The sequence below is a fragment of the Leptosomus discolor genome, chromosome 7 (genome assembly GCF_034619465.1).
Source record: "Leptosomus discolor isolate bLepDis1 chromosome 7, bLepDis1.hap2, whole genome shotgun sequence".
Taxonomy (NCBI): domain Eukaryota; kingdom Metazoa; phylum Chordata; class Aves; order Leptosomiformes; family Leptosomidae; genus Leptosomus; species Leptosomus discolor.
This window is the reverse complement of record NC_141397.1, coordinates 18,645,348-18,669,033: the sequence shown is the minus strand read 5'-3', so window position 1 is coordinate 18,669,033 and position 23,686 is coordinate 18,645,348. Positions and strand designations below refer to the sequence as shown.

The 23,686-nt window shown below is 38.8% G+C and overlaps 1 protein-coding gene across 1 annotated transcript in view; it reads right to left on the bottom strand.

Annotated features, from left to right (window-relative positions):
- Positions 1-407: 407 nt before the first annotated feature.
- RBMS3 (RNA binding motif single stranded interacting protein 3) overlaps positions 408-23,686 on the bottom strand; it is a 709,828-nt gene continuing 686,549 nt past the window's right edge. The window contains exons 14-16 of the mRNA XM_086467847.1: positions 5,186-5,266; positions 2,588-2,715; positions 408-453 (exon numbers count right to left, since the gene is read on the bottom strand). Of these exons, the coding sequence (XP_086323973.1) occupies positions 408-453; positions 2,588-2,715; positions 5,186-5,266 (255 nt within the window). The remainder of the gene's footprint in view (positions 454-2,587; positions 2,716-5,185; positions 5,267-23,686) is intronic.

Here is a 23,686-nt window from a genome sequence, read left to right as displayed (position 1 = left end):
AATTCTTTCCACATTTAAACGAGTCAGAGGTTTGCTTAGAGGTAAGAGAGTTCATTTTTCAGGGGGAAGGATCTCCATTTATCTCCACTTCATAGATTTCACACTTCTATTTGAAAAATTAAAGACTTACAAGGAAAAAAGGGAGTATGGGTCTAAAATAATTAAGGTGATTTCCTCATAAAGTAGAGTCCACTGCTCAGAAACTAAGGGCTGTTTCTTCGACATGGCTACACAATAGGTAGCCAGGTTTTTGACATGAAATTATCGCTTCTGAACATCTATGGATGGGAACTTCAAGTACAGCAGACAGCACATTAAATAAAAGAACGTGTATGCTGATTAAAAAAGTGGAACTTAAATTTTAAGTCTCATGGTTTATTTCTACTTACAAAGAGAGTATAGAGTCCTTATACCACCCAGTTCATTCTGAGTACATTGCCTCTCCTTCGTTGCCTGCAATTTCATGATTGTTGCAAAGAAAATAAATATTATGAAATACACTGTTGTAACTTTTCTCCTGACTGATCAGCTCCTATGAAATAATTTCATAGTGTCTGCCTTTTTCTTTGCCTATATCTGACAAAATCATTGTCCGGTCATGTTAATTACTTCCTCTCATCTTGCTTTGAAAACAGCTGTTGTATACTGGGCATGATGCTTGCTATTAATAAATACGCCCTTCGAAAAGCAGATTAATAAAATATTTGAACTACATAATAACTTCACTTGTTTTCATATTAAAGGTTACTGAAATATTCTGGCAGAAGTTGGTTTTTTTAAGACAGAGATCGTGTATATTTTGATTTGCTTCTACAGCTTAGCACACTTTGCATTTCTGCCTGCAACTGGCAGATATAAATAGAGGGCACATTTCAAAAAAAAAAAAAAAAAGAAATAATCATGATAAAAAATCTGTAGTAGATCTGCCTGTGTGATTAAAAAAGAAAGAAATTCCTCTGAATATAAATGCCAGTGCTATTAGAAGTGTACCCATCATTGCAACAAGGCAGTAGCTGACAAGGAAACATGAGGGAGCTCATTCTCAGAGAAGGTGGGAATTCACCACATTGGCAAGAAACACAGCACCCATTTCAATAAAGAATTGCAATGTAGTTCCCTCCTATACGGGAAAAATGCCAGAATCCGCTGCTTACAGCTACTTTATGACGGCTACCTTATGAGGGCTTCTGAATCTAAGTCCTTCTGCTTTGAGACTTAAGCAAAAGGGAACCAGAGCACAGGAATGGTCCAACCCCCTACAGATGACAGTCATCAAAACAAGCCAACAGGACACTGCAGTCACATATATTTCTCTCTTTGTACACTTATATATCCTGTAAGTATTTTGCCATCATTTATTTAAAAGTTCTAGAGAGACTGATGACTAGAAAGGATACACATTGGAGACTGTGTCACCAATTGGGTGCATCAATAAAAAGCTTGTGATCAATTGCTTTTGTGATGTGTACATATAGACAAAGATGTGCATGACATAAGAAACTACGAGGTCTTATGTTTTACGGTGGTCAAAAAGGGACATTGTGTGATCTGAAACCATATATTACTCATACGTTAGACAAATAAATGCATCTTCCACTTCCAGAGGTCAAAAATGAAGTAAAGCAATTGACAGATTGGTATAATTCTAATCTTTCCTATACCAGCTCGTATCTTAATGCCTCTATAGGTACTATGTCATGATGCATTGACTGACATATCTAAGATATTTCTTGTCTGGCTATTTGTCTGCTTCCTTCCCCAAGATAAGAAATGTGTAATTCTCTTTTCACAGTGAGGCTGTTGTTCAATATACATGTATAAATAAAGGACTGGGTTTCAGCTCCTTCCTAGAATCTGTTCAACATTCATCAGTCCCGGTGAGTACCCTGTCGCTAAATAACTTTCCCTTCATGAGGACCACTTCTATTGTGGCAAAGAGGAGTGTTTGAGGATTATTGTGAAGATGAAGGGACTCTTCAGCAGTTCTAGATCCAGCTGTCAGTGTATAAATTTTGAATTTTCCAAGGTATTCCATGGGAAGTAAACAAAAGGAGCAGAGGACAGGAGAAGGACAGAGCAGTGCTTCTCCCCATCCCTGTCTTATCCCTTCTTCCCTTTACAGTTCCTGCCCACTCAGTGTCTGCACGGCACCAGTTTTGCACAATCACAAATACCAACTTGGAGCAATTGATTCTACTTTATTAGCTACATTTTCAGAAAGAAACCTTTACATGTGTACCATACCAATATTTTCACCACTGTAAAATTTAAGCTCTCTTTTTAACCTGATGCCAGATGCTGCTTTAGCCCAGTGTGATGATTGTTAACACAGTTGTTAAGATCCTTCTGAGTCCAGAAAAACAGCAGACAGTTAGAGAGCATATCATTGCAGGCAGGAACTCAAGGACATTTTGCCAAGGTGAGGCCATCAGCCAAAACCTTTCGCTAATTACGCTGCTATATATCCAGAATTCATCTGAACTTAATGAAGCTACTCAGAATTTATACTGCTGAAATGGAGAGCAGAATTTGGCCTGCTATAATCAAGAAACAAATCCTCCTGGTTACAACGCATATGCCTACTTACTTAGACTGTTGGTAAGAATATGCAGGTGCATGTTCACTGGATGTTTCCACTGTCATCTGTTGCTGTTGACCACTGGCGTCCTGTGATGAAGATGCTACTGTCTGTGGAGAAGTATCAGCAACAACACCCTAGGGAATGAAATGAGAACATGAAAAACATGTATTAGATAAATGAGCTGAGCACCAGCTCACCATTCCTTTATTTCTTTAGAGGTCGAGACAGTTTGATATAGCAGAACCACATGCTAACACAGCAAACTCCGTCAGTTTTAGAGAGCTAATCCAGCAACAAGAAGCTTCCTTATCATACCAGCCCCTGCAGTACTTTGCTCTCACAGGCTGCAGTAGAAAACACCTCCACCTTTGAGGGTAGCTCCCTGCCCATTCAAAGACAGAGGCAAACCCTGTGAGTTTGGATTTTACCTCTTGTCTTTTTTACAACACATGCATGGCTCTTCTAATTTTCACTTACCTATCCCAACTTCACAGTGAGTTCACATTTATTTTGTTTGATTTGCAATGTGATAAAGGCAGAATCTAGGCCCACCGCTGTGTGCTTTACTACACGTCCAACAGAATTTTAGCCACCTTAGAAAAATATTGCTCCCCTGTACACACTACTTTTAAGAATATTCCCTTCAAAAGTAAAATTACTTTACACTAAAGACTTTTATCTGTTAAGTCAAAGTTCCAATGAAGTTTTGTTTTATTTATATGTTTCCAAAAAAACAGATAACAGAAAAAAGATTATATGTATGAATTTAACATTATGCACTATTTCTTATTCTATTTAGACAGTCTGAATAATACTATTTTTAAGTATTTTTGTACACTTTCAAAGTAAGCCCTGTTTTCTTCCCTCTACTTTTATGCTTGGTGTGTTGGTCACATGAGTAACACCAGCAGGTCTCTTCAGGGAACTGTATTGCACACAACAGAGCCAGAAGAGGGAGCACAAAGCACTTGCTTTGTTTTTCTTTGAGTCCTGTGTAAACAACAGGTAGTTTATTTTAAATTATCTGTTAAAAATACTAGTTTTATTTTTCAGAAATTCTTCATAGCTATTGCTTAACAGACTGTCAGTACTATCTTTCTCTGTCTACTTCCTTGTCTTTATACTTCTGCTTTTGTCCATCCCATCTTCAGATTGTAAGCTCTCTGGGGCAGAGACTGGATTTTTTGGTCTCTGCTTGTGGAGCACCCAGCACACTAGGGTTCTGGTTCATGATGCTACATGAATACAGATAAACATTAACAATAATCATTCTCACTGGATCAGAGCAAGACAGGCTATATATTCAGATAATATTTTGATTATTACAATAGTTAATTACAACATCATGTTACTTTAGCAGGCATGAATATACCAGCGGGTGATGGGGAGGAAGGGCTCAGGAAGAATCAACTTAATTTCTCATTCGCACTGGTCAGCACAGTATGCAGACAGTACTGCTGTATGAGCCACTCTCCATCCCACCATGTTCTTTTAATTTGGATTTGCATCTGCTCAGTTTAATACCTAAGAAAGGTAACTGTAAGAAGGCAGCATGGCCCATTTGTAAACAAACAAGGTTTAGTGCAAATTTATCCTGAGGCAAAAACCACAACCAGCTTGGTATGACAGAACAGTAGCAGCCTTTCCTGTGGGACCTCATTTGGGATTCTCCTCAGTATTTGCAAAGAACTGGAAGAAACCAGGATGAGTCCACTTGACTGCTGGTGGAGCCATACCAACAATACCACTAAGACAGCATCCTCAAAGCACAGAGTAGCAAACAGCACAAACTCCAAAGTCCACATAGCTGAAGACAGATGTAGAGAGACCCTGGCACTCCTCTCATTACCCAAGAGAAGGGGAGAAGTTATTAATAAAAGAGGGTAGCACCAAAGAGAAGCACACACGGAAGAGGATGCCATGGCTCCCTCCTCTTGCTGTGCTCAGCGGCCCTTATGAAGCTTCCAGAAGTGGAGGCCAAGCTGACGCTCTCCCGGCAGCTTGTGGTCTACAGGGTTGAGTAAATACTTACTCATTAGACTGTCATCAGCATGACTCAGCCCCAAGGAGGGAGGGAGCGAATCCTTCCTCAAGGATGAAAAGCACTCAGTCAGTGCAGCATCCTCCATGTCTGTATATACAAGAGGAAGGTTTCCATTGCTCAATCACTTTTTCTGGTGGCTAAATATTTCAGCAATTACCTATACTTGCTAAGGACCGCATCAAACCCTCTTGCAATCTTCTCGGAATCTCTTTTGGGTTCGTGGTCTGCCTGCTGGGTTTGTTTTCCTGTCTCTTCCCATCTCCCTCCCAAGTACATGGGGAAAAAATAGTCATAATCACTTATGTTTTATTGCATGTCCTGCTGTACAACAAAGCAAATACAAAACAACAGCCCTTGCAAATAAATTTTTTTTAAAAAAAAGGAGGGGAGGGCAGGGGGAGGAAGAAAGAAAAGAGAAAGAAATGTGCACTCCTAATTTTAAAAGCCTGAAGCTTCCAGCCACCATTCCATAGAGTAACTTTAGGCCCCTTTAAAACAACAGGTGCAAGAAGAGTTCTGCTACCCCTTCACTCTACTTTCATGGATGGAGATAAACTTACTTCAATAGGGACAGCTGTTGGAGGCACAGGAGTGTACTGGGGAATGTAGGTCCCTTGCATAGGTGCAGCAGCAGTCATGTACTAGAACAAATCAAAGGCAAATGAACATTAGAAAACCACAGTCAAGATGCATAAAACCATATCAGAAGCATGATGGTTTCTATTTCCTGTTCAGAGACTTTTGGTTAGTGTAAAGCCTATTATTCTTTTACTTAAGGATTTTAGGAAATGGTAGGAATTACCTAGCTATTAAAAATCACAATCTTGAACTTCCAAGTTGGGTCATATCTGAATATAGGCAATAGCAAACGTCTTGCTGATAGATTCCTATTGTTCACATGGCTTCTAAAATTGAGAGACTCCTATTTGTACTTACAAAAAAACCAACAGAGACATGATAGCAGCATGTATATATAGTGGTTACAGATACAAAAACAGTCTAAGCAATCTTTTGGAGTCTTATTGATCTTATGTAATGACACCTAGAAAAAAAGCAGCATGAAATTTGACAGGCTTATTCCTGTCTATATTTAACCCTACCAATAACAGCAGTTCAGTTTACAGGGATACAAAACTGCAGGGAGGTGCAATCCGAGACAGGAAACATAAAGGAAGAGGAAGATATATCTGGAAGTTTCTCCTGTTGTACACAGAATCCCTAGCTAAATTCTTATGGTTTATTCTTAATATCCAGGGATCTTTTCTACACATTTAGGAACTTCTTCAAATTATTATTACAGCAACACTTTGTGTTAACCTTCTCTAAAGTACTGTCTCTCCCAAGCACTACAAGACAATCTTTTTTTTAAAAATTCATGACTGCATGTGTATTTTGCCATTGGTATGGCACTAATCTCATGATATACAGAATTTCTTAAAAAGCTGTTGACCTGAATGCAACAGATACTTCAAATAAGGTATCAATATTAAGTTGTCAGATCTATTATGTACTTTTCTTTCTACAATACAGTCCTAACTGCATGTCTTCACTGACAAGAATCTCAGAATGTACCCAATCCCACAACTGACTATATGACACTTCCACTACATGTTATCTTCAAAGACACACTGAATATCTGAATCAGCCCAGGATGTATTTGATGAATTTTAAAATGAGTTAAATATAGCTTTGCTTCCTGTCAGAGCCAGGAAGTGCTTGCAAGATTTTATTCTGCTGTTTACAGTAAAATTTACATTTAAAGCACTCTCTTACCTCAATTCTAAACTAACTGGACAGTCTGATATGCCTGTCACAGACACGCATTATGAAATTGCATAGTGGGGTGCTGTTTCTTCAGCAATACTGGAGAAAGGCCTTAGGAAATGAGAACAGCATATTTAAGAAACTGACAGCTAAATTCTGAAGGCTTCATTAAAGTAGAAGAAAAAAAATACTTAAATGAAATTGTTTTCTATATAAAAAAAAAATCTGTGACGAACATAGGTGACACAGAATGTATACTTGCAATATGAGTAGCATATTTTGTTGAAAACCATTACAGTATTTATGCTAAAATACACAGTGTTTTCCTTAACTTGAGCAAAGAGACAGGAGTGTCCCCAGTGCCTGTGTGCCTGTATCAGGCCATGTTTTTCTGCACCTCCTTCTCCTTGTTCTTCAGAACGATAATTGAATTCAATAGTTTTTTTATTAATGCTAACCCACCAAAGACATTAGGCCGAATATCCCTATTGTACCCAGTACAGTTGGGCTATTCTCCTGCCTTAAGGATTAGGAGCTAATGAGAATGTTACAGCACGGTGTTCCAGAGCTGCTTCCGCTTCATTCATTCTGCTTTGTACTGTTGCCGTCACATGTTGGGACGACATCTGCTGTGTAGCATTGTCTAAATGTGTCAATATTTAACATTAACCTGAAGCACTCATTCTTATAGTTCTGCAAATATCTACAAGAGTTTTAAACACCTACACAGGCTAGCTTCACGTGGACAAACATACATAGATTTTAATTTAAAGTGTTAATTTAAAGAATAAAGCGGCCTTATTCAACTTGGACTTCTGAGCTGTTCCTTGAACCCAGCAGAAGATCAATGCTCAGACTTGTATAAGATGCAGTTGTCTGCCATTATCTTACCTTACATGCAAACATGAGTGTGTATTTGTGATACACAAATATCAAATTATTCAACTGCCTTTTAATTCAGACCAGGCCACTTTCTGCAAAATCCTTTGGCACTGAGTTCTGTAGCATAACAATTGAAACTGCCTGGGAATTAACTGGTGTCTTTGCTTACCTCTATTGTTATGGTTTTCCTCATGAGGCAGATCCTGATCTTAATTATGACTACTTCACATTGCTTCCTTCACTGCTACACAATCTCTAGCGGAAACTGTTCTGCTGACTTGAGTGTGACTGGTGGCCCTGGCCAACCCCTGCTTGCCCTCATCTTTCCAGACACTCACACCTCCCCATACTCTCCCAGTTTAATTTTTTCGCATGAATTTTAACTGAATTCAGCCGAACAGCAGGTGATTTACAGTGCTGGAGACCAAAGCCATCTAGTTACTTGCCAGACTCCCTGAAGAACTGTAGGAATGTGACATCTCCCCTGTATGTAACATATTCTGCTTGTCTAAATGTCCACTGTAATGGTGGTTCAACCTTTTGGTTAAATCATTTAGAACTCTACAATTAAAACAAATTATGTGGGCCAAATTAGTTCCACTGGTGGCATAAATGAAGTCACAGTTTTTGTGGCAAAGAATTTGGTTCTAGTAAAAGTTAACCAAGGCTCAATCCTACAGAATACTGCTGCTTAACAACCAGCCCTTAACCACAAGCAGCAGACTGGTCTGTATTATGGGTAGACACATCGCACCCTTCAGTGGAATATCCAAACATATTTAATGCATTTATCTTTATGAATGTAAAGATACCCTCATCATTTCAGAAGAGAGTAACAAGGTCAAAAATTAAACATGTTATCATGGCTTGGAACTGATTCTCAGTCTCCAGACTCTCACTTAAGGATCCATTGAGGCTTCTGTAAAAAACTACAAAACTATAATGGACAACTAGGGCTTAGTTCTCAGAGATACACAATTGGTCTTAAGTATCTAAAGTCCCCTCGCATGCATAGGGAGTCCCAGCTGAGACCACATGAATTCAGGAGTGTCTGCCCTGCTGGATCTGTTTTCACCATGGGAAGCCTAGAGCTGAGAAGCTGCTTTAGTTTATCTTGTTTATTAACAGTATAATGAAAAAAGAGTGCAGATTAATTTTTGTTGTAACTGACATTAGCTCAATCAAGTTCAAATGTATGTCTTTCCTTTATGAACTACATAATCCTAATTGTCTGATCTCACAGGATAAATACATTAAAGATTACACAGTGCTAGGGCACAATGTCAGTGTCAATACTTACATCAATGGCTTTGGATAATGCAAGAGCTGAATTTCTTGTCAGGAATACTCAAAGTTGGTTGTTAGCAGAAAGCTTCCTGAACACTGCTTTTCAGCAGCTTCTATACCCAGTACACACTAAGCCCACTGGAGTCTGTGTCTCTCCCTAGGTCTCCCAGACACTTTACCTAGCTATTCTGTAAAACAGTGTGCTCTGGATGTGTTGGAGTGAGGGCTGCCCACGCTGGAAGGTGGAAAAGAGATTCAGAAAGAATTGTGAGACTCAGAAGAAAAGTTTAACATTTTATATCTACCCTGCTCAGAACCATCCAGGATGAAGATTCTGCTCTAAGGACATCCCTCAGATGAGGGACTCTGTAGCAATGCAGCTCCATGGGGACCACAGGTCCTGTAGATGTACATGGTCTGCATATGGCTTCCCACCTACCTCAAGAAACTAACACAACTTGGAAGTAGGCAGCTGGCAAACAAAGATGACATCTATGTCAGAAGACCATCACTGAGATTTATTTTCTCCATGAACCACACTCACTAAAGTTCTTTACCTTTATTCACACTAACGTACGTGTGAGAGACAGCATGACTGACATGCTCAGCTTAGCAGTACCAAGCCAATTCCACTAAACATTAGTAATGTAAGCACCGAAATGAGAGAATCTGAAAAATCCAGATCCATTAATTCTTTGTCATATGTTTCCATCAGGATTAAAGATTCTTGAGCTGTAATGTGACCAGTCATTCAGCAAAGTATGTACAAGGCAGATGAAAACATTGTTCATTCTTCCACAACTGTACGGGCTTTGTGGGTCTAAAAGTAGAAGCTGCTTATTTCTGATAGTAAAATGACTAGTGACTCTACAGGCATGGATGAAGGATCTGGAGGGTATAAGGGAGCTTTTTTGGAGATCTGATCCTTTAAAAGCTTTAATTTCTACTACAGAAAGAGAAAAAAAAAAGACATTGCTGGTGGCACTGTTCTCTTAATTTGTTTGTAAACTGTTATTTTCTTCATACAGTATACAGAATGCATGTTCTCAGCACTGAGGATGAGCAGTATTATAATACAATTCATGCTTTACAATGCCTGACTGCTTAATTCAGACCACACCCGTAGGCCACCAATTTAGCCTATATGCTACATTAACAATTCTACTCACACTTTGTCCAATGGGATTTTTGTTTTTACCTTTTTGAAACTGCTAAAGTATGTGAAAAAATATATAGCTAGAAAATGAGAGTAGTAATATACACTTACACCTTTGCTCTCCTTTCAGACATTACCCTCTGTGACTAAAAAGAGTTAAATGAAAGGAGGTAACAAACAAATGAGGAGGTGGGCTGAGGAGTTAAATGAAACTGTGAGAAGGATGATGTTTAATTCAGAGAGCAACATCAGTTCTTACAGATCTGCAAACAGTGGGGTATCCCAGCCTGGCTCCAGCAAGACTCCTGTTAAGCCTGCAGCAAACACCAAACCCATAAAGGTGGCAGCCATTGGGAAGAAGAAAACAGGAGGAAGGCAGCTGCCTGCACCAGGCAGAGTGAGGAAGCATGTCACAGTAGGATAATACATTTCACCCATCAAAGGTGGAGCTGAGCGACCTGTAGGGAATTTGCAGGAGCTTTTACATAGAGACTATGGCACAGGTAATGTCCGTTTATGCATTTGCCCTAGTAAGCCTCTGGCCTGCCTTTCTTGGGCCCAGGATAATGCAGAGTCAGGCAAGCACGTAACAGCCCAGACACACAGCAAACAGCTCTCACACCAGCTATTAGTTACTGAATTTCAACTGAGACACTGGCTGAAAGAGTGAGTGCCCCTTGTAAGACCAAACAATTTCATTTACACCGTCAGAAGACTTTGGCCACACATTGTTTAAATTCTGAAGGTCATCATTAACAGGAAGTATAAGAAACCGCCCTGAAGTATAGTTCTATTTATAGGCCTAGCTGCCTAGAAAACAACACAGCTGTGATCAGAAAGTGGCTACTGGATATATCAACTCTCTTGGCCACTATGAGTACTGTGAGGTTTTACAGACTGACAACAGTTGATGACCTGATCAACATTGAACAAGTTTCCAGGTATAAAGAAAATCAGAAATAATTTACAAAATGAGATATTAACATGTAAGTTTGCAGTAGATTTGGAAACCTTGAACAACGTTTACTCAGAATTAGTAGGCTTACTAAGGACAAGGGACAATGAGCAAGGAATAAAAGTTAAAGAAGAGGCCTTTCATAAAATCGATGTGCAAATGCTGCTTTCTGGTGTTTCGCTTTGTTTTTACATAAGTGTGTATCTGTTGCAAGATTCAAAGACTGCTTTCGTTATTTCATCAACCTGCATGCTCCTGAGATGGCACAGAGCCTTTTCAGTCAAGGTGAAAGCCAAATTGCAGAAGCCTTGTACCAGCATATGCTGGTAAACATTTACACCACAGCAGACGGCTGAAGGGAGACTAAATGGGATCTTACGTGAGTAAATGCCAACCCATGTGTCTTAAATGAGCAAGGATTCCAGAGTCTGGTCTTCAGTGAGTATTTGTGGTTTTATATCACTGCATGAGCTATAGCACAGTGATAATGACTTAACTTTTTAGGATTCTCAGAATTAATGCCGGAGTTTGTTTGTGTTTTTTTTTTTTTAAACCATCTGAGAAGTCTAGACACTGCATCACTAACAGAATTATGTGAAAACATTTGCACTGCAGGAAAACTGAAGGAAATGAGACTGTTGGCTTGATTCATTTTTATATTTTATTTTTTTCCATGAAGGAAACCTGCCCTCCCACTTTCAAATCTCTTTCCCTGCAAAGAACAAAAATTGCATCTCTCTTCAACCATTGTGAAGTGGTTATAACTTTAATGAAATGTAGAATAAAACTGCTGCTTTTTTGTCCCTGGTTCCACCTTCTCATTTGAAAATACCCTGTTCTCCAATAGAAAAGAACATTGTCTTGCTGTGTCCTCTTATCCCATAGTCTGGCATGGAGATGTAGGAACTCAGGAAGAGAAAAGGACCATCTAGTTCATCAGTGCCAGTGGCAGTTCAATGAAATAGAATATCCAACTGCCACAGTTTTTACTTTAAACTTCAAATATCTTTTGCTACCCAGAAGCATTCTCATTTTTCAGCTCAATCCTGTAACTATTCAATGGCCGTTATTAATCTTAGTTTTTCCCAATTAAAGAATGTGAGAATAAAAGATACAGAGTTTTTGCATATATTACAATATTTTTGCTAATAATTATCAGGCTGGCCTAAAATATAATAATATAATGCTATTTTACCACACAATTACCATAGCCCTATCAAGAATAGCACTGTCATTCAAGAGAATCCCATCACTGGGCCACTGCACTCATTGTTCAGGCAGAGAATAGAAATCTTTACAAGATTTAACCTTCCTTCCCTGCTGCTCAGTAATACAAACGCATTTAGGAACACCAGCTATCGCTTCCCTTTCAACCTTCCTAATGAGATGTTACCTAATTCTCTGAGCAAGTTAAATCAAGGTAGAGAGAATAATAACTTCAAGAACTATATTTACTAACTAATCTCCTTTTCTCTTCAGGAGTTCTAAGCATCCTTCTCAAATCCCTGCCTTTGGAAATCAGAGTAATACAAAGGTATAGAAGAAACAGTGCAGATGAGCTAAACCCCCCACAGCTAACAGGTCTTTTCTTTATTTCAGAAATTCAGGCCTGCCACTAAAGCAGAGCAATCAGGACTAACCAGATAAAGACTATTTAGAGTAACAAATGTGAGAACAGTCAGATTACCACATACAGCTGTGCACCATGGTCTCACTAGCACAGAAAATCCCACGTTTGTAAAAACTGTAGTAAATACAAACAGCACTCCAGGAATGTCTATAGAAAGAGATAAATAAAAAACAGTCTCATTCACTTTTAACCACCTTTTAGAGTCTAAAGGCTGGCATTACAAAGGAACTTGGTGAGTCTCAAATCACTTTCAGATATCTCACCAATGTCTGAAAAGGGAGAAAATGGAGGAAAACCCATCAAGATGTGAAAATTAAGTTCTCATTTTGATTGTATCTTTCATTTAAGGCAAGCGAAAATTGTAATAGGAATAGTTTTTTATAACAACTTGTGCATATTACGTTTATCAGTTTATATGCAGCTATGGAACTTGACCTCAGGGTGCCAATGATCCTTGTAGTCCATGTCAGTGTACCTAGGCCCATGATATTTTCACTCTTGTGTTCCTTATGGCAAAGCCTCCACTAAAGGCAGGGATCCATGGAGGCTGTACAGAAAAGTAGACTGAGTCTCCATGTATGTCTACATACATGAATAGCCTCAAGATGTGAAAACTGCTTTTTTGCATAATTTGAATAATGCCATCCGTCTGATGGATACATTTGCAAGACAGCAAGACTTCTCGTATGCTTAAAACAAAGATTAAGACTCTGGTGACTTGTACTTTCAATTCTTAATTCTTCCCTTCTTACTCATTTCTCTACAAAACAGGAATTTAAATTTTTTTTTTAATACCCTCTACGTACTTGTTCTCTGAATGTATACTATGAGATCTCTGGGGCAAGTTTTTGAGCACGGGTTAGTGCATGAGTCTGCAGCACCCTATATAAAAACAGGGCATAGTAACCGTATCATAACAAAAGAGTATACTGCATCAGTCTTGGTCAGCCAGGGTCTGTAATCAGTGAGATTCTGTCACATCTATATTCTTCTTTCAATTCCTGTTTACTGAAGATTAAAGGGGTGATGCATCAGAATTATAACTGCTTTTTCTGACATAAAAATACCCTATGCACCCCGTTGGTTGGAAATTCTTAGGAATTTCCTCTGAATACAATTCTTTCAATTAGTCCCTGATGAATGGCTGCTAGTAAGATGAAAAGAAGACTGATCTGTACATTTGAATATTTTTAACATAAGTAAATAAATAAATGTGTCAGTGAAACTCTCAACACATGAGCACATTAAGCTGTTATTCGTAACATATCTATTCATACGAACAAATAATTGCTTTCTAGAGGTAAACATGTCTTCTAGAGGCTATTAAATCTCAATGAATTTGAAGAGTCTAAAGAGAAGCAGTCTACTGTGTGCAAATGTCCTTACTGTACGGATGAAGTTGCTAAAACAATAGGAGAACCGCTTAGGCTTGTTAAATAACAGTTGCTCATCAATCACGTACAAGTTCCATTTGCTTTTTCAGACCAGACATAAGAGTGGACAGCTCATGGGCCAACTGTACAAGAATGAAGCAGATGAAAGCAAGGAAAATTACAAGCTAAAAAAAAAAACCACAAAAAACCAAGCACAGTAGAAATACACAAAAAGTCACCCACATAGTAGTATTTCTAATTATCCTAGAAGCAGGAGGAATTTCATGATCTCCTGCACAAAAATGCAGTCATGTCTAACAGACATAAGGTAGTAAGATAATAGCATTACACCACCAAAGTACACCTTGGACATTCTTAAGAGCAGCTGAAGCATGGTACTGCTCAGTCCTTTGTAAGATCCCTAGAATCCAAAATATTTGGTAAACCACAAAGAAGGTTATCACTGGCTTAACAAAGAAGAAAAAAAAAAAAGAAAGAAAAAAAAAAGAGAAGAAATCATCTCAAAACTTCATGAAACGTCCACAAGTACCCTGCATTTAGAAATGGAGGAGAACTTACCAATTCAGTGAGCACAAAACACCTTGCAGACATCGCCTGTGGTTCCTGTTGGGGCTTACACTGGAAGCTAACCATGGCACTAGGGATGCCTTAAAAGCTGGCCTTCCTGTATTGATGGTGAACATGCAAGTCCAGGCTTAGGCAGGGGGAAACACATTCCCTCTGGGGAATGCTGGGCCCTTATGACAAAGGACGCAAGGAAAATAAGCCTGCTGACAGGTTTCTCTGGCCAAATGTCCTGAAAAACACACACTCTGGGCTTCCAGGCTGCTCAACACAGAGCTGGGGTGGTTGAGTTGGGAGTTTGCAAGGCCTGAGAGCCCCACTTCCATCTAGGTCTAAGGTGAAGCTCTGGGACATCATTGCCTCTTCCTGCACACCTGGGAACTGACAGTCCCTGTTCAGTCTTCGAGCCACTGCACTACTTTAATTCCAGGACAATCCCACCAAGCAACGTTCCTGGGGTTTTCTGACTTGGCTCCCACGACTGGGAGCAGATCTGTAAGCTGACTCATTCGGAGATCTGGAAGCCTGCCCAAAGCACCGGACATGGTGAGGCTGCTCTGGAACATGAAATCCTGGGAGTGCTTTGCAGCTGCTGCCTGAAAGCTGACATGGAGCAGGACAGCAACTGAGAGGGATGTTTAAATTGGTTGGCAGCTGTCAGGATCTTGCGGAGTGTATTTTGTATTGGAAACACCACGAGCCATTGTTTCTGAAAATTAATTTTTGTTTGGAATTTCTGGCTCATGGCAGAATCTTTCTGTTTTGTTTTGACTTTTTAAAAGATGAATCAGAATGAAACTAAATTTCATAACATGAGTTTTTTCACAAACTGGAAACCATGGATGTTGCTCAGCCAGCTCTTATGTCTGTAACTTGGGCAAAAGGATCAGCCATGTTCGTATTTGGAATGGGTGGGGATAATAGTGAACACTAACCTTGAATGGCTGGTGTCAACTTCAATACATTTAAAGTATTATGTTTTAACATAATACAGTACAAAATATTGCTTCTTATTAGCATACAAAGTGGTCTCTTAAAATGTTTAAATATATTTACATGATCATTAACTTTGCTTACATGGTAGGGCTCTGGAAGGTGCCAATAGTACCAATTTTTGTGAGAGCTTTCTTTTTCCTGCTTTTCACAAACTCTTGAAATTCTTATGGGAGAAAGGTCCCCTTAAAATTGTTGTTAATGCCCTACTGATAGAGTGTGACTGAGTAAGAATATTACAGAGTGTTCCCCTATGTCAATTATCAGCTGTGTGAGGATCGATATCTGAGACACATCAGACTGCATCAGCTCCAAGGCTGCATAACCAAAGGCGAAATCTTGCCTTTCATCAGGGTGCTGGCTAAGTGGACTGGACTATATCGCTATGTCATGAGCTTGTCTGCCATGTAATGAGTTGCTTACAGTGTTGAAGTCCTAAACTTACTTTGTGGTAAAAATGACACAAAACTTCTCCCAATTCGTCATTGTTTCATTCAAATGACAAGGGCGGGGAGGAAATATAACAAAAAGTAAAAAACTCAGCAAAAGAACAAAATAGAAAATGAAAGAAGGAAAAAAAATGCCCAACACTTTAAAAACGAGTCCTCTCTCCTTTCCTTAAGCCTACCTGTTTTGTCATCTAATCACTAATTCCCCCCCTAAACTGTTTTACAGAGGTCCCTTTAGAATTTCTCCCATTTTTGACTACTGCATGTCTTTCACACTATTTCATTGCACTATTTTCTTTACCTTGCACTAGGACGCTCTATTTTGTTAGGAAAGTGTGATCATCACAGCTGAGGAACCATAAGTGGAGCAACCAAGAATGCTAGCTTTATGTTTCAGCTCTGAATCTCTTTGTACAGGGTAAGCAACTTAAGACCTAGGAAACCTGAGGTGTATTTAAGCAAGCACCCATTCACCATAAGACATTATTTAATACAGCTTATGGGTGTGTTTAGTACTTCTTTTCCCAGGATCACATTAGCAATGCTTGAAGGGACCAGTAAAACAGATGTGTTTTAGTGCTGGCAGACTAGCAGCATTCCAAGGCTGTTCTTTGTATTCCTTCAGTGCTAGCTTTCCAAAGGAGACAGTCAGCTCATATACATTCAAATTATATACAATTACCAATCAGTACGGATTTGTGCTTTAACACCTTCTTACAGTTCTGGACAATGTAAGTACAAATATCGGAGTACGAATTTTATTATTTTTTAGGTCTAATAAAGTCCAGGACGAATGAAAAGCAAATCACTTCAGTGGGGAAAAAACCCTCTTCATCAATCTTGTCCTCACTCTCAGTGTACTGATTGCAAAAAGTTTTAGGCAGGGCTAAAAAAAAAGCATAGCAGCAGTCTCAGGTAAAAAGCTTGATAGATGAGTATGCCATAATGGTTGTTCTTGTTACATTTTTTCAGGTTAGTGCATTCTGTGAAAAATTAAAAGCAAAGCAAAATGTAACAAAATCTTCCCAACTTCCTCCCCTCCCTCTAATTCTGATAGGAGATGGAATATGAGGAGGATAATCCATGAAGGGAATCAACACTCGGGAAGACATTAATACATGTACAAACACCCATATTTCCTCCTTATGAATGCCCTTTATATGACAGAGCTGTCCAAACAGCACTTAAGGAGCAACAGCAAAATGCTTGACAGACAGGCATGATGAGTTATGGCTCAAAACGTTTGCTCGCCAGACAGAAAGGGTGACTTACTTTTTTTTTTTTTTTTACTCAAAAATCCTTTAAGGTAAACTCACTCCATGTCTGCTGGCACACAGCCATTTCTCTATAAGCTCATATTACAATGCTGTATTTCTAATGGATTGGGTATGGTGCTTTTCCATTTTCCTAATGACAAAAGCTAAAGGCCATTACTTGTTCTGATTAAGATCCCAAGGGAAGAAATGTGATGTGTATATTACCAGGCCATACGTAAAGGAAGTATGTGGCATTTCTAATCAATCAGAAGAAGGGTAGACAGAAAAAGTCTTATCCTGTGACTGCAGAGGAAGAAGATATAGGGGGGAAAGAAACCATAGAAAGTGTCTTTAAAAGGTGACTTACGGGAATCAGTTATAATGATATTAGGGTGATCAATGACTATGGCTACTATCTGGGAAGGATGTAATTACCAAAATGAAAACTTTCAAATGGGAAGCCTGATCAAGGGCAGAGGTACTGTCATATTTCTCAAACTACTGTCAGGTCTCATCCAGGCAATGTATTACCATGTCCGTCACACATTACTATACCATCAGATTGAGCTGTGGTTCCCTGGGGTGGGAGCAGACCGAGGGATCGAGGGGTTGTGAAACTTTGCATCCGGCTCAAAAACGTGGCTAAGTCTTGGTCCAAAGGCAAATTCAAGATAAGAAAAGGCAAGGCTGGGAAAAGGGAAACTTAAAAAGGGAAAAGTCCCAGTCAAGACTGGCTTTAAGGGAAGTTTTGCAGTGATGCACATTTAAAAACCATTTCAACCGAAAGAAAGGAAATGTTGTAGACCAGTGAGCTATTCATCATAAAGGAGATAAAACAAAAAAAACCAAAAGACGCACTGCTCAATTTGCAGGACACCCTGGAATATCTGAATATTTGAATATGCAATTTCTACATGTTTAATCCTGATGGCATAGAGCTTTTCTAAAATTACACCTGACCGAAATACAAATTTTAGAAACATTTTTTCATTCCTTTTCAATGGCTGCATAGTTACAGCTTGAAAACGCTACAAGATACATGTTCCAAATGGCAAATGAAATGAATAGAGCCTGGAGACTGGTGTTCTAAGAGAGGACAATATCCTTTGAATGTGTCATAACACGCAGTCAGAGCTGTAGACATATTTTTAATAATATATTAATTTCACAGAATATTATAAATCATTGCTGGGCATTAGAACTGACAAAAATTCTAACATACTACTTCCTCTGAAATGGAATTCCATGTGACAGATTAATGAAATATTACTGTCAATAACAGCAAAACTATAACAAGCAATAAGGCCTGCAGGACAGCCAGTCTCGTGCATTCTCCCAAATCTATGTTAGGGCATCTAGCTTTCCTCTATGGGACACCACTGCTTCTTTACAGATACTTGGGAATGCTTCAGATAGATCCACCTGGGGAACAGAAGAAAAGGCTGTTAACACTTTCCCCCACCTGCTATAAAAGAATAGTAACAAGAAACACTAGGACTGTGAATCTGGAAACATCTTGACGCTTCCTTTCATCAGCAGGCAATGCTGAGAAATGTATTCTCTTAAATGCCACTGGTGACAAGGCATGGACGCAACGTACAGCGTTGGAAAAATATAAGAATCACAGCTGAGAAAGCCCATCTACAGGTATCAAACTGAAATTCAATCATCTTTAGCTTTCCTCAAAGGCGTATATTTAAAAAAAAAATTCCTCACAGGCCCTAACAGGAGTTTTCAGTGAACTTTTCTGATCCCTCTGCTCCGCTCATGTGAAAAGGAACAAATGCTGTGCAAATGCACCTCAGCCTGTACAGGCAAGCAGGATGGGGGAAACCAGCCTGGCCTCTTACAAACACCGCAGCCCAGTCAGAGAATTGCTCTTCTCAGGAGGATCTTGCACAATACCTATTTCTAGGCTAGGCTGTCCTTTCTGATTCTTTGATGCATTTCTTGCTTTGGCACATGGACTGGCTGGAAAGGTCAGACAACTTCACTTTGCATTGGTGCTCATGGATCAGCGAAACGTTCCCTTTCTGCTTTCCTTTTACACTTAAAAAGAAAAAAAAAAAGATTTAAGTGCTGTGCAAATATTTGCAATGGAGAAAGTCCTAACTGCACAACATTTTATTGTCCAAGAATATGACAGATACGACAAAGTGGCCATTTTTCCATCAAATAACTTAATATCAACACCTTTAAAACCATAGCACTTTGCATGATTCACCTTACAAAGAAGGATTGCTGCTGACATACGAGTGTTATACTGAACTCCCAAGCCTCACTCTTAAAATACAAATTAGCAGAGTTAATATTTAGAAAGTGTAAAACTGGCTATTCCTGAAGCTGAATAAGAGCATTTGCAGATTCCTCTCACTTAATGGCTGATGTCAGGGACAATGAATTTAATCTTTGGATGGAGGGGGTGTTGGGGGGGTTAGTCTGCCAGCCTGTCCAGCTGTAATATCCCCTAATAGCCTTGAAGGAATTGTCATTGTGAACTGAAACAGCATCTGCTTAACTGTCATCCTAGCCTCAGGACTGCAAATTTTTGCTTGTTGTGAAGGTTCATGAGAAAGACTACACAGAGCATGAAGATGAAAACAGACTGAGATTAAAACTGTTAAATACAACCACCGAGACACAGCTGTCCATGCTGCCAGTGAACTCAAGGAAATACAAATGCCAAAATGTATTTGACATTCATGACATAGACACAATGAAGAGGTAAGGAGTAAAGTCCAAGCTAACCAGAACTGGTAAAACCTACTCTTTACTTACTGAGAAGAAGAGGCCAATTAGTTCAGCTGTCATGACTGGAACAGCTGATAGCAGTCCCTTGCGCCGAGAGTCTGGGCTTTGTCTCAAACGTCCTGCTTGCATTAGCAGTACAGCTGAGCCATCCCCAGGTTTGGAAGAGGAGATGCTGTTCACGCTGTAAGAAAGACTACACCGCATGGAGTTCATTTTCCTCAAAGGAAATTGAAGGTCTCGCATTAATTTGCTTATTTATTTAAGTGGTGTTATGAGGTTTAATTAATGTTTTTAAAGCTCTCTGGGACTACAAAATGCAATATAGGTGCTGCTGTTGTTGTCAGTTGTTTTCCACCTCAGGATGCCTCTCAAAAGACTGGAGTCCTGTTATGTTTGGGAGGAATAGCAAATGCTATAGATTCCCTCCTGTACCACTTGTAATTTGGAAAAAAAAAGAAAGAAGAAACGTTTAGCAGAAATCTGCATGATACATACAGATGCAGTTAAAATATTTCCAAAGACACTCCACAGCTACATAAACTGAACTGCCTGAAAAAGATGTGCTTCAAACTAACAGTAAGTGCTGCAATTTCTTAGTTTGCAATGGATCTAACTCTGCCCGCAAAGATCTCTATGGAATAATTATAGGCCAGAGACACTAATCCTTTACACTTCTGTGCCTGACTTGTAATTGCAATCATATATTATGATTCCTTGGAACACATATCCAACACTGTATGCACTAAAGTAAAAATCCTAATATTAAAAATAAACTCAAGATGATGCCATATTTTCCCCTTTCGAAACACAAGAAAATATAATGCTGCTCATGATATTTGTAAAAAAAATTAATGAAAAGGAAAAGTGGATTTATAAGCTTTGAAATGCATCAGTTCTTTTCTTTGCCTTCTCTTGCAGGTTAATTACTTTAACTTTTTCCATCAATCATTTTCTGATTTCCAACTCTGTTATATAGGATTGAAATTTCAGGAAGGTCAGTGGTCTTCTGCTCTCAATAGTTCAGGCACAAACTATATAAATATAATAATAAAAACTACTTATTCAACCAGTGTCCATAGACCAAATGGAATTTGTTTCTACTATTTCCCTATGTCACATAACACATAAAGGAAATTTGAAGTTGTTGCTACTTGTATTATTTTCTACTTACTAATAAACTTTGTGTAATATGATTAATCTTCTAGAATAATATCCTTTACATTACATAAAAGTAGAAAGCCTCAATTAAAATAACATACAACGAATCAAATTATGGCCAACTTTGAAGAAGTAGCCATTTATTACAAGAAAATGAAATTTCCTGAGAAAAATCTGTTATCTTCACAGGAAATCAGCCCTACTAACAGCTAGTTAGGAGGACTTCCACGTTAAAAGAAAGGCAGCAAAATAGTTTTTGCTAGAAGATTACCTTTGGCTACTAAAATTTTGAGCCCCAATTTGGATTCTGTGTATAGACTAGGCAAAATCATCTGTGAGAATAACATCACAGCCAAATACTCACTTATATTTCTGTCAGTGCAATTAGCACTGTCAAAAACAGTAATTGAAAAAAGAACAAATAGAACCAATTTTTAAGCCCCGTGCAGGATTTTTAGGTGGGAAGGGTTGTCAGCAGAGCAGAATCAGAGTAAACAGTAAGGGAGGAAGGAATAGTCAGGTGCCTTAGTGGCTGGAAAAAAAAAAAAGTCACTTTGGAAATTATAACTTCTTTGGTCTATGCTGCAAACCTTGCATACAACAGTGGTTGGCAGGCCAGAGAACACAAACAACATCAATTTTTTGCATCAGTGAAATCAGTTTGCGCCATAGAAATATTACACTGATTTGAGTGAAACCCCTGCACAGGAAAACAGGGAATTGAGGCTGGCAAATGTGCAATATTTTGGACATTTAGATACTAAACTCTTAAGAAGCTGGCTGCTGCTATATTACAACTACTAAAATTAAAAAGGCAAAATTAGAAGCATACAGGTGTGACTGTCACATTCAAAAGCCATAATGCATCCCAAAGGACATAGCAGTCCTCCAGGGGGACTAGAAAAGGATATGCCTCTTTGAGATACGATTGCTCCCTGGACCCAACTCAACACGGTGCAGCGCTCATCTGCCACCCAGTAGAAATCCGCTGTGTTCAACAGTTCATTTACCTTGCTAGAAAAACAACTCAATTCAGCAAACTCCCAAATTCACTCAATGCAGCTGCTCTCAAACCCCTTGTTACAGTTTAATGAAATGTGCTGACTGAGCTGTTTCATAGTAAATATTAGTTATAGCAGAACTCTCCTCCCAAACTGAGTCTTTTAGGAGCAAGAGGATTCTACAGTGCTGTAGCTCTGACACAGAATCACCCATAACTCACAAATAATAAAATACCATCTGAGGGCACAGAGGTTATAGCCATCAGCAGCTCCCTATGGAATTGTAAATCATTTGAACAAAGCCTACCCTTTTTTGAGAACTTCAGGATGAAATCACTGTATATACAGGATGCCAGTGTCTTACACAGTGTACGAAGACTGTACATTCAACTTCTTCATTTAACCTTGCTTCACAAATGAGTGAACACTGAATAGGCTGCTCTTTCTGGATGAATGTGAGAAAGATATCTCAAAAGCACTGGCAATTTGTCTTAGAGGAAGTTCAAACCTTTGGGCTACCAGCTTGCCAACCATCTGATAAGACACGTGGATTAACTGTGAAATGCATTGTGCATGGAAGTTCAGTGGGATACGTTACGATAGTGAGATTCAACAGAATATTATTTTTGTGAGCATCTGCAGACCTAGGCCTTTGCCAAACACACAGGTTATTTTTGTCACTGTGAATAAAATATGAAAAATACCTAACATCCTTCAAAATAAATTCACTTTCATTGTGTGTGTTTTCAATAATGTGGCAATGTGTCACCTTCAGAAACACGTCAGTATCTATAACCTGAAGTCCCAATGCCCCTGGAAATGAAGTTTTCCCTGTGAGAAAACACTGGGAATGTAATTCAAAGGTTGCTGCTCAGAGCAGAAACATTTTGCTTAACAAAATGTATCCATCCCATTGGAAAAAAAAAAAAAAAGCCAAAAGCACGCAGTATACTTACTAATCCACACAACACATGTTGAAATGAGTCAGTCTTAACTTTTGCTTCCAAATGTTGTTTCTAAGTGAATATGTGAATGGTCACTTGGAATATATGTTTACTCTTTGGCTGTGTAAACTTCAGACATCGTAAATAAAATGTTATTTTGATGTACAGCTCTTTTCTGAGTCTTGGTACATCATGGTCAGTAAATATTTTTAAAAGTTTTTAAAATTTCCTGAATTCTGAGTACTCAAACTAATAGAAAATACAAATTAAATTATTATTACTTGCTTTTAACTGAAATAACAACGTTTCTCTCCAATGAAAAACAGGTTGGAGATGAAAAAAGGCTATTAGACCATTGCTCTTGTTTTGTGTCAACACCTGCAAGTCACTCCTGCGGATTTTAAAGTGTTTGGCCCAGCTGAGTTCTAGATATCCCAAACAATGACCTTTCCATGATTCACTTCAAACACTAGTCTAGCTCTTAATATATTACCAATTTCTGCAACAGATTCAAGTTATGCTTTCTCTATTTTACTTTCAGATTCTTATTTGTATTGTTAGCACCATCAAAACCATCTCCTCCTTTCCTTGGATGCCCTTCACATACCTACATTGTGTTATAAGCTACTGTTGTCTGTCACCTTCATGCCCTTTTCTTTCAGCTAAAGTTTACAACATCTGTGGTTGAAGTTCATACAATTCAAGTACTTCACCTTAGACAGAAATCATGTTGTGTGAAGGACTGCAACAGTACTTAGCAGAAACTAGTTGTTCTTCAATATAATTTATCACGTTGTTCTTTTCCATTGAGGATACAGCCCCTTCAAGGATTTCAGGACTTCTTGCTTAGCTTACATGCACTTGTAGCATGTGGAGA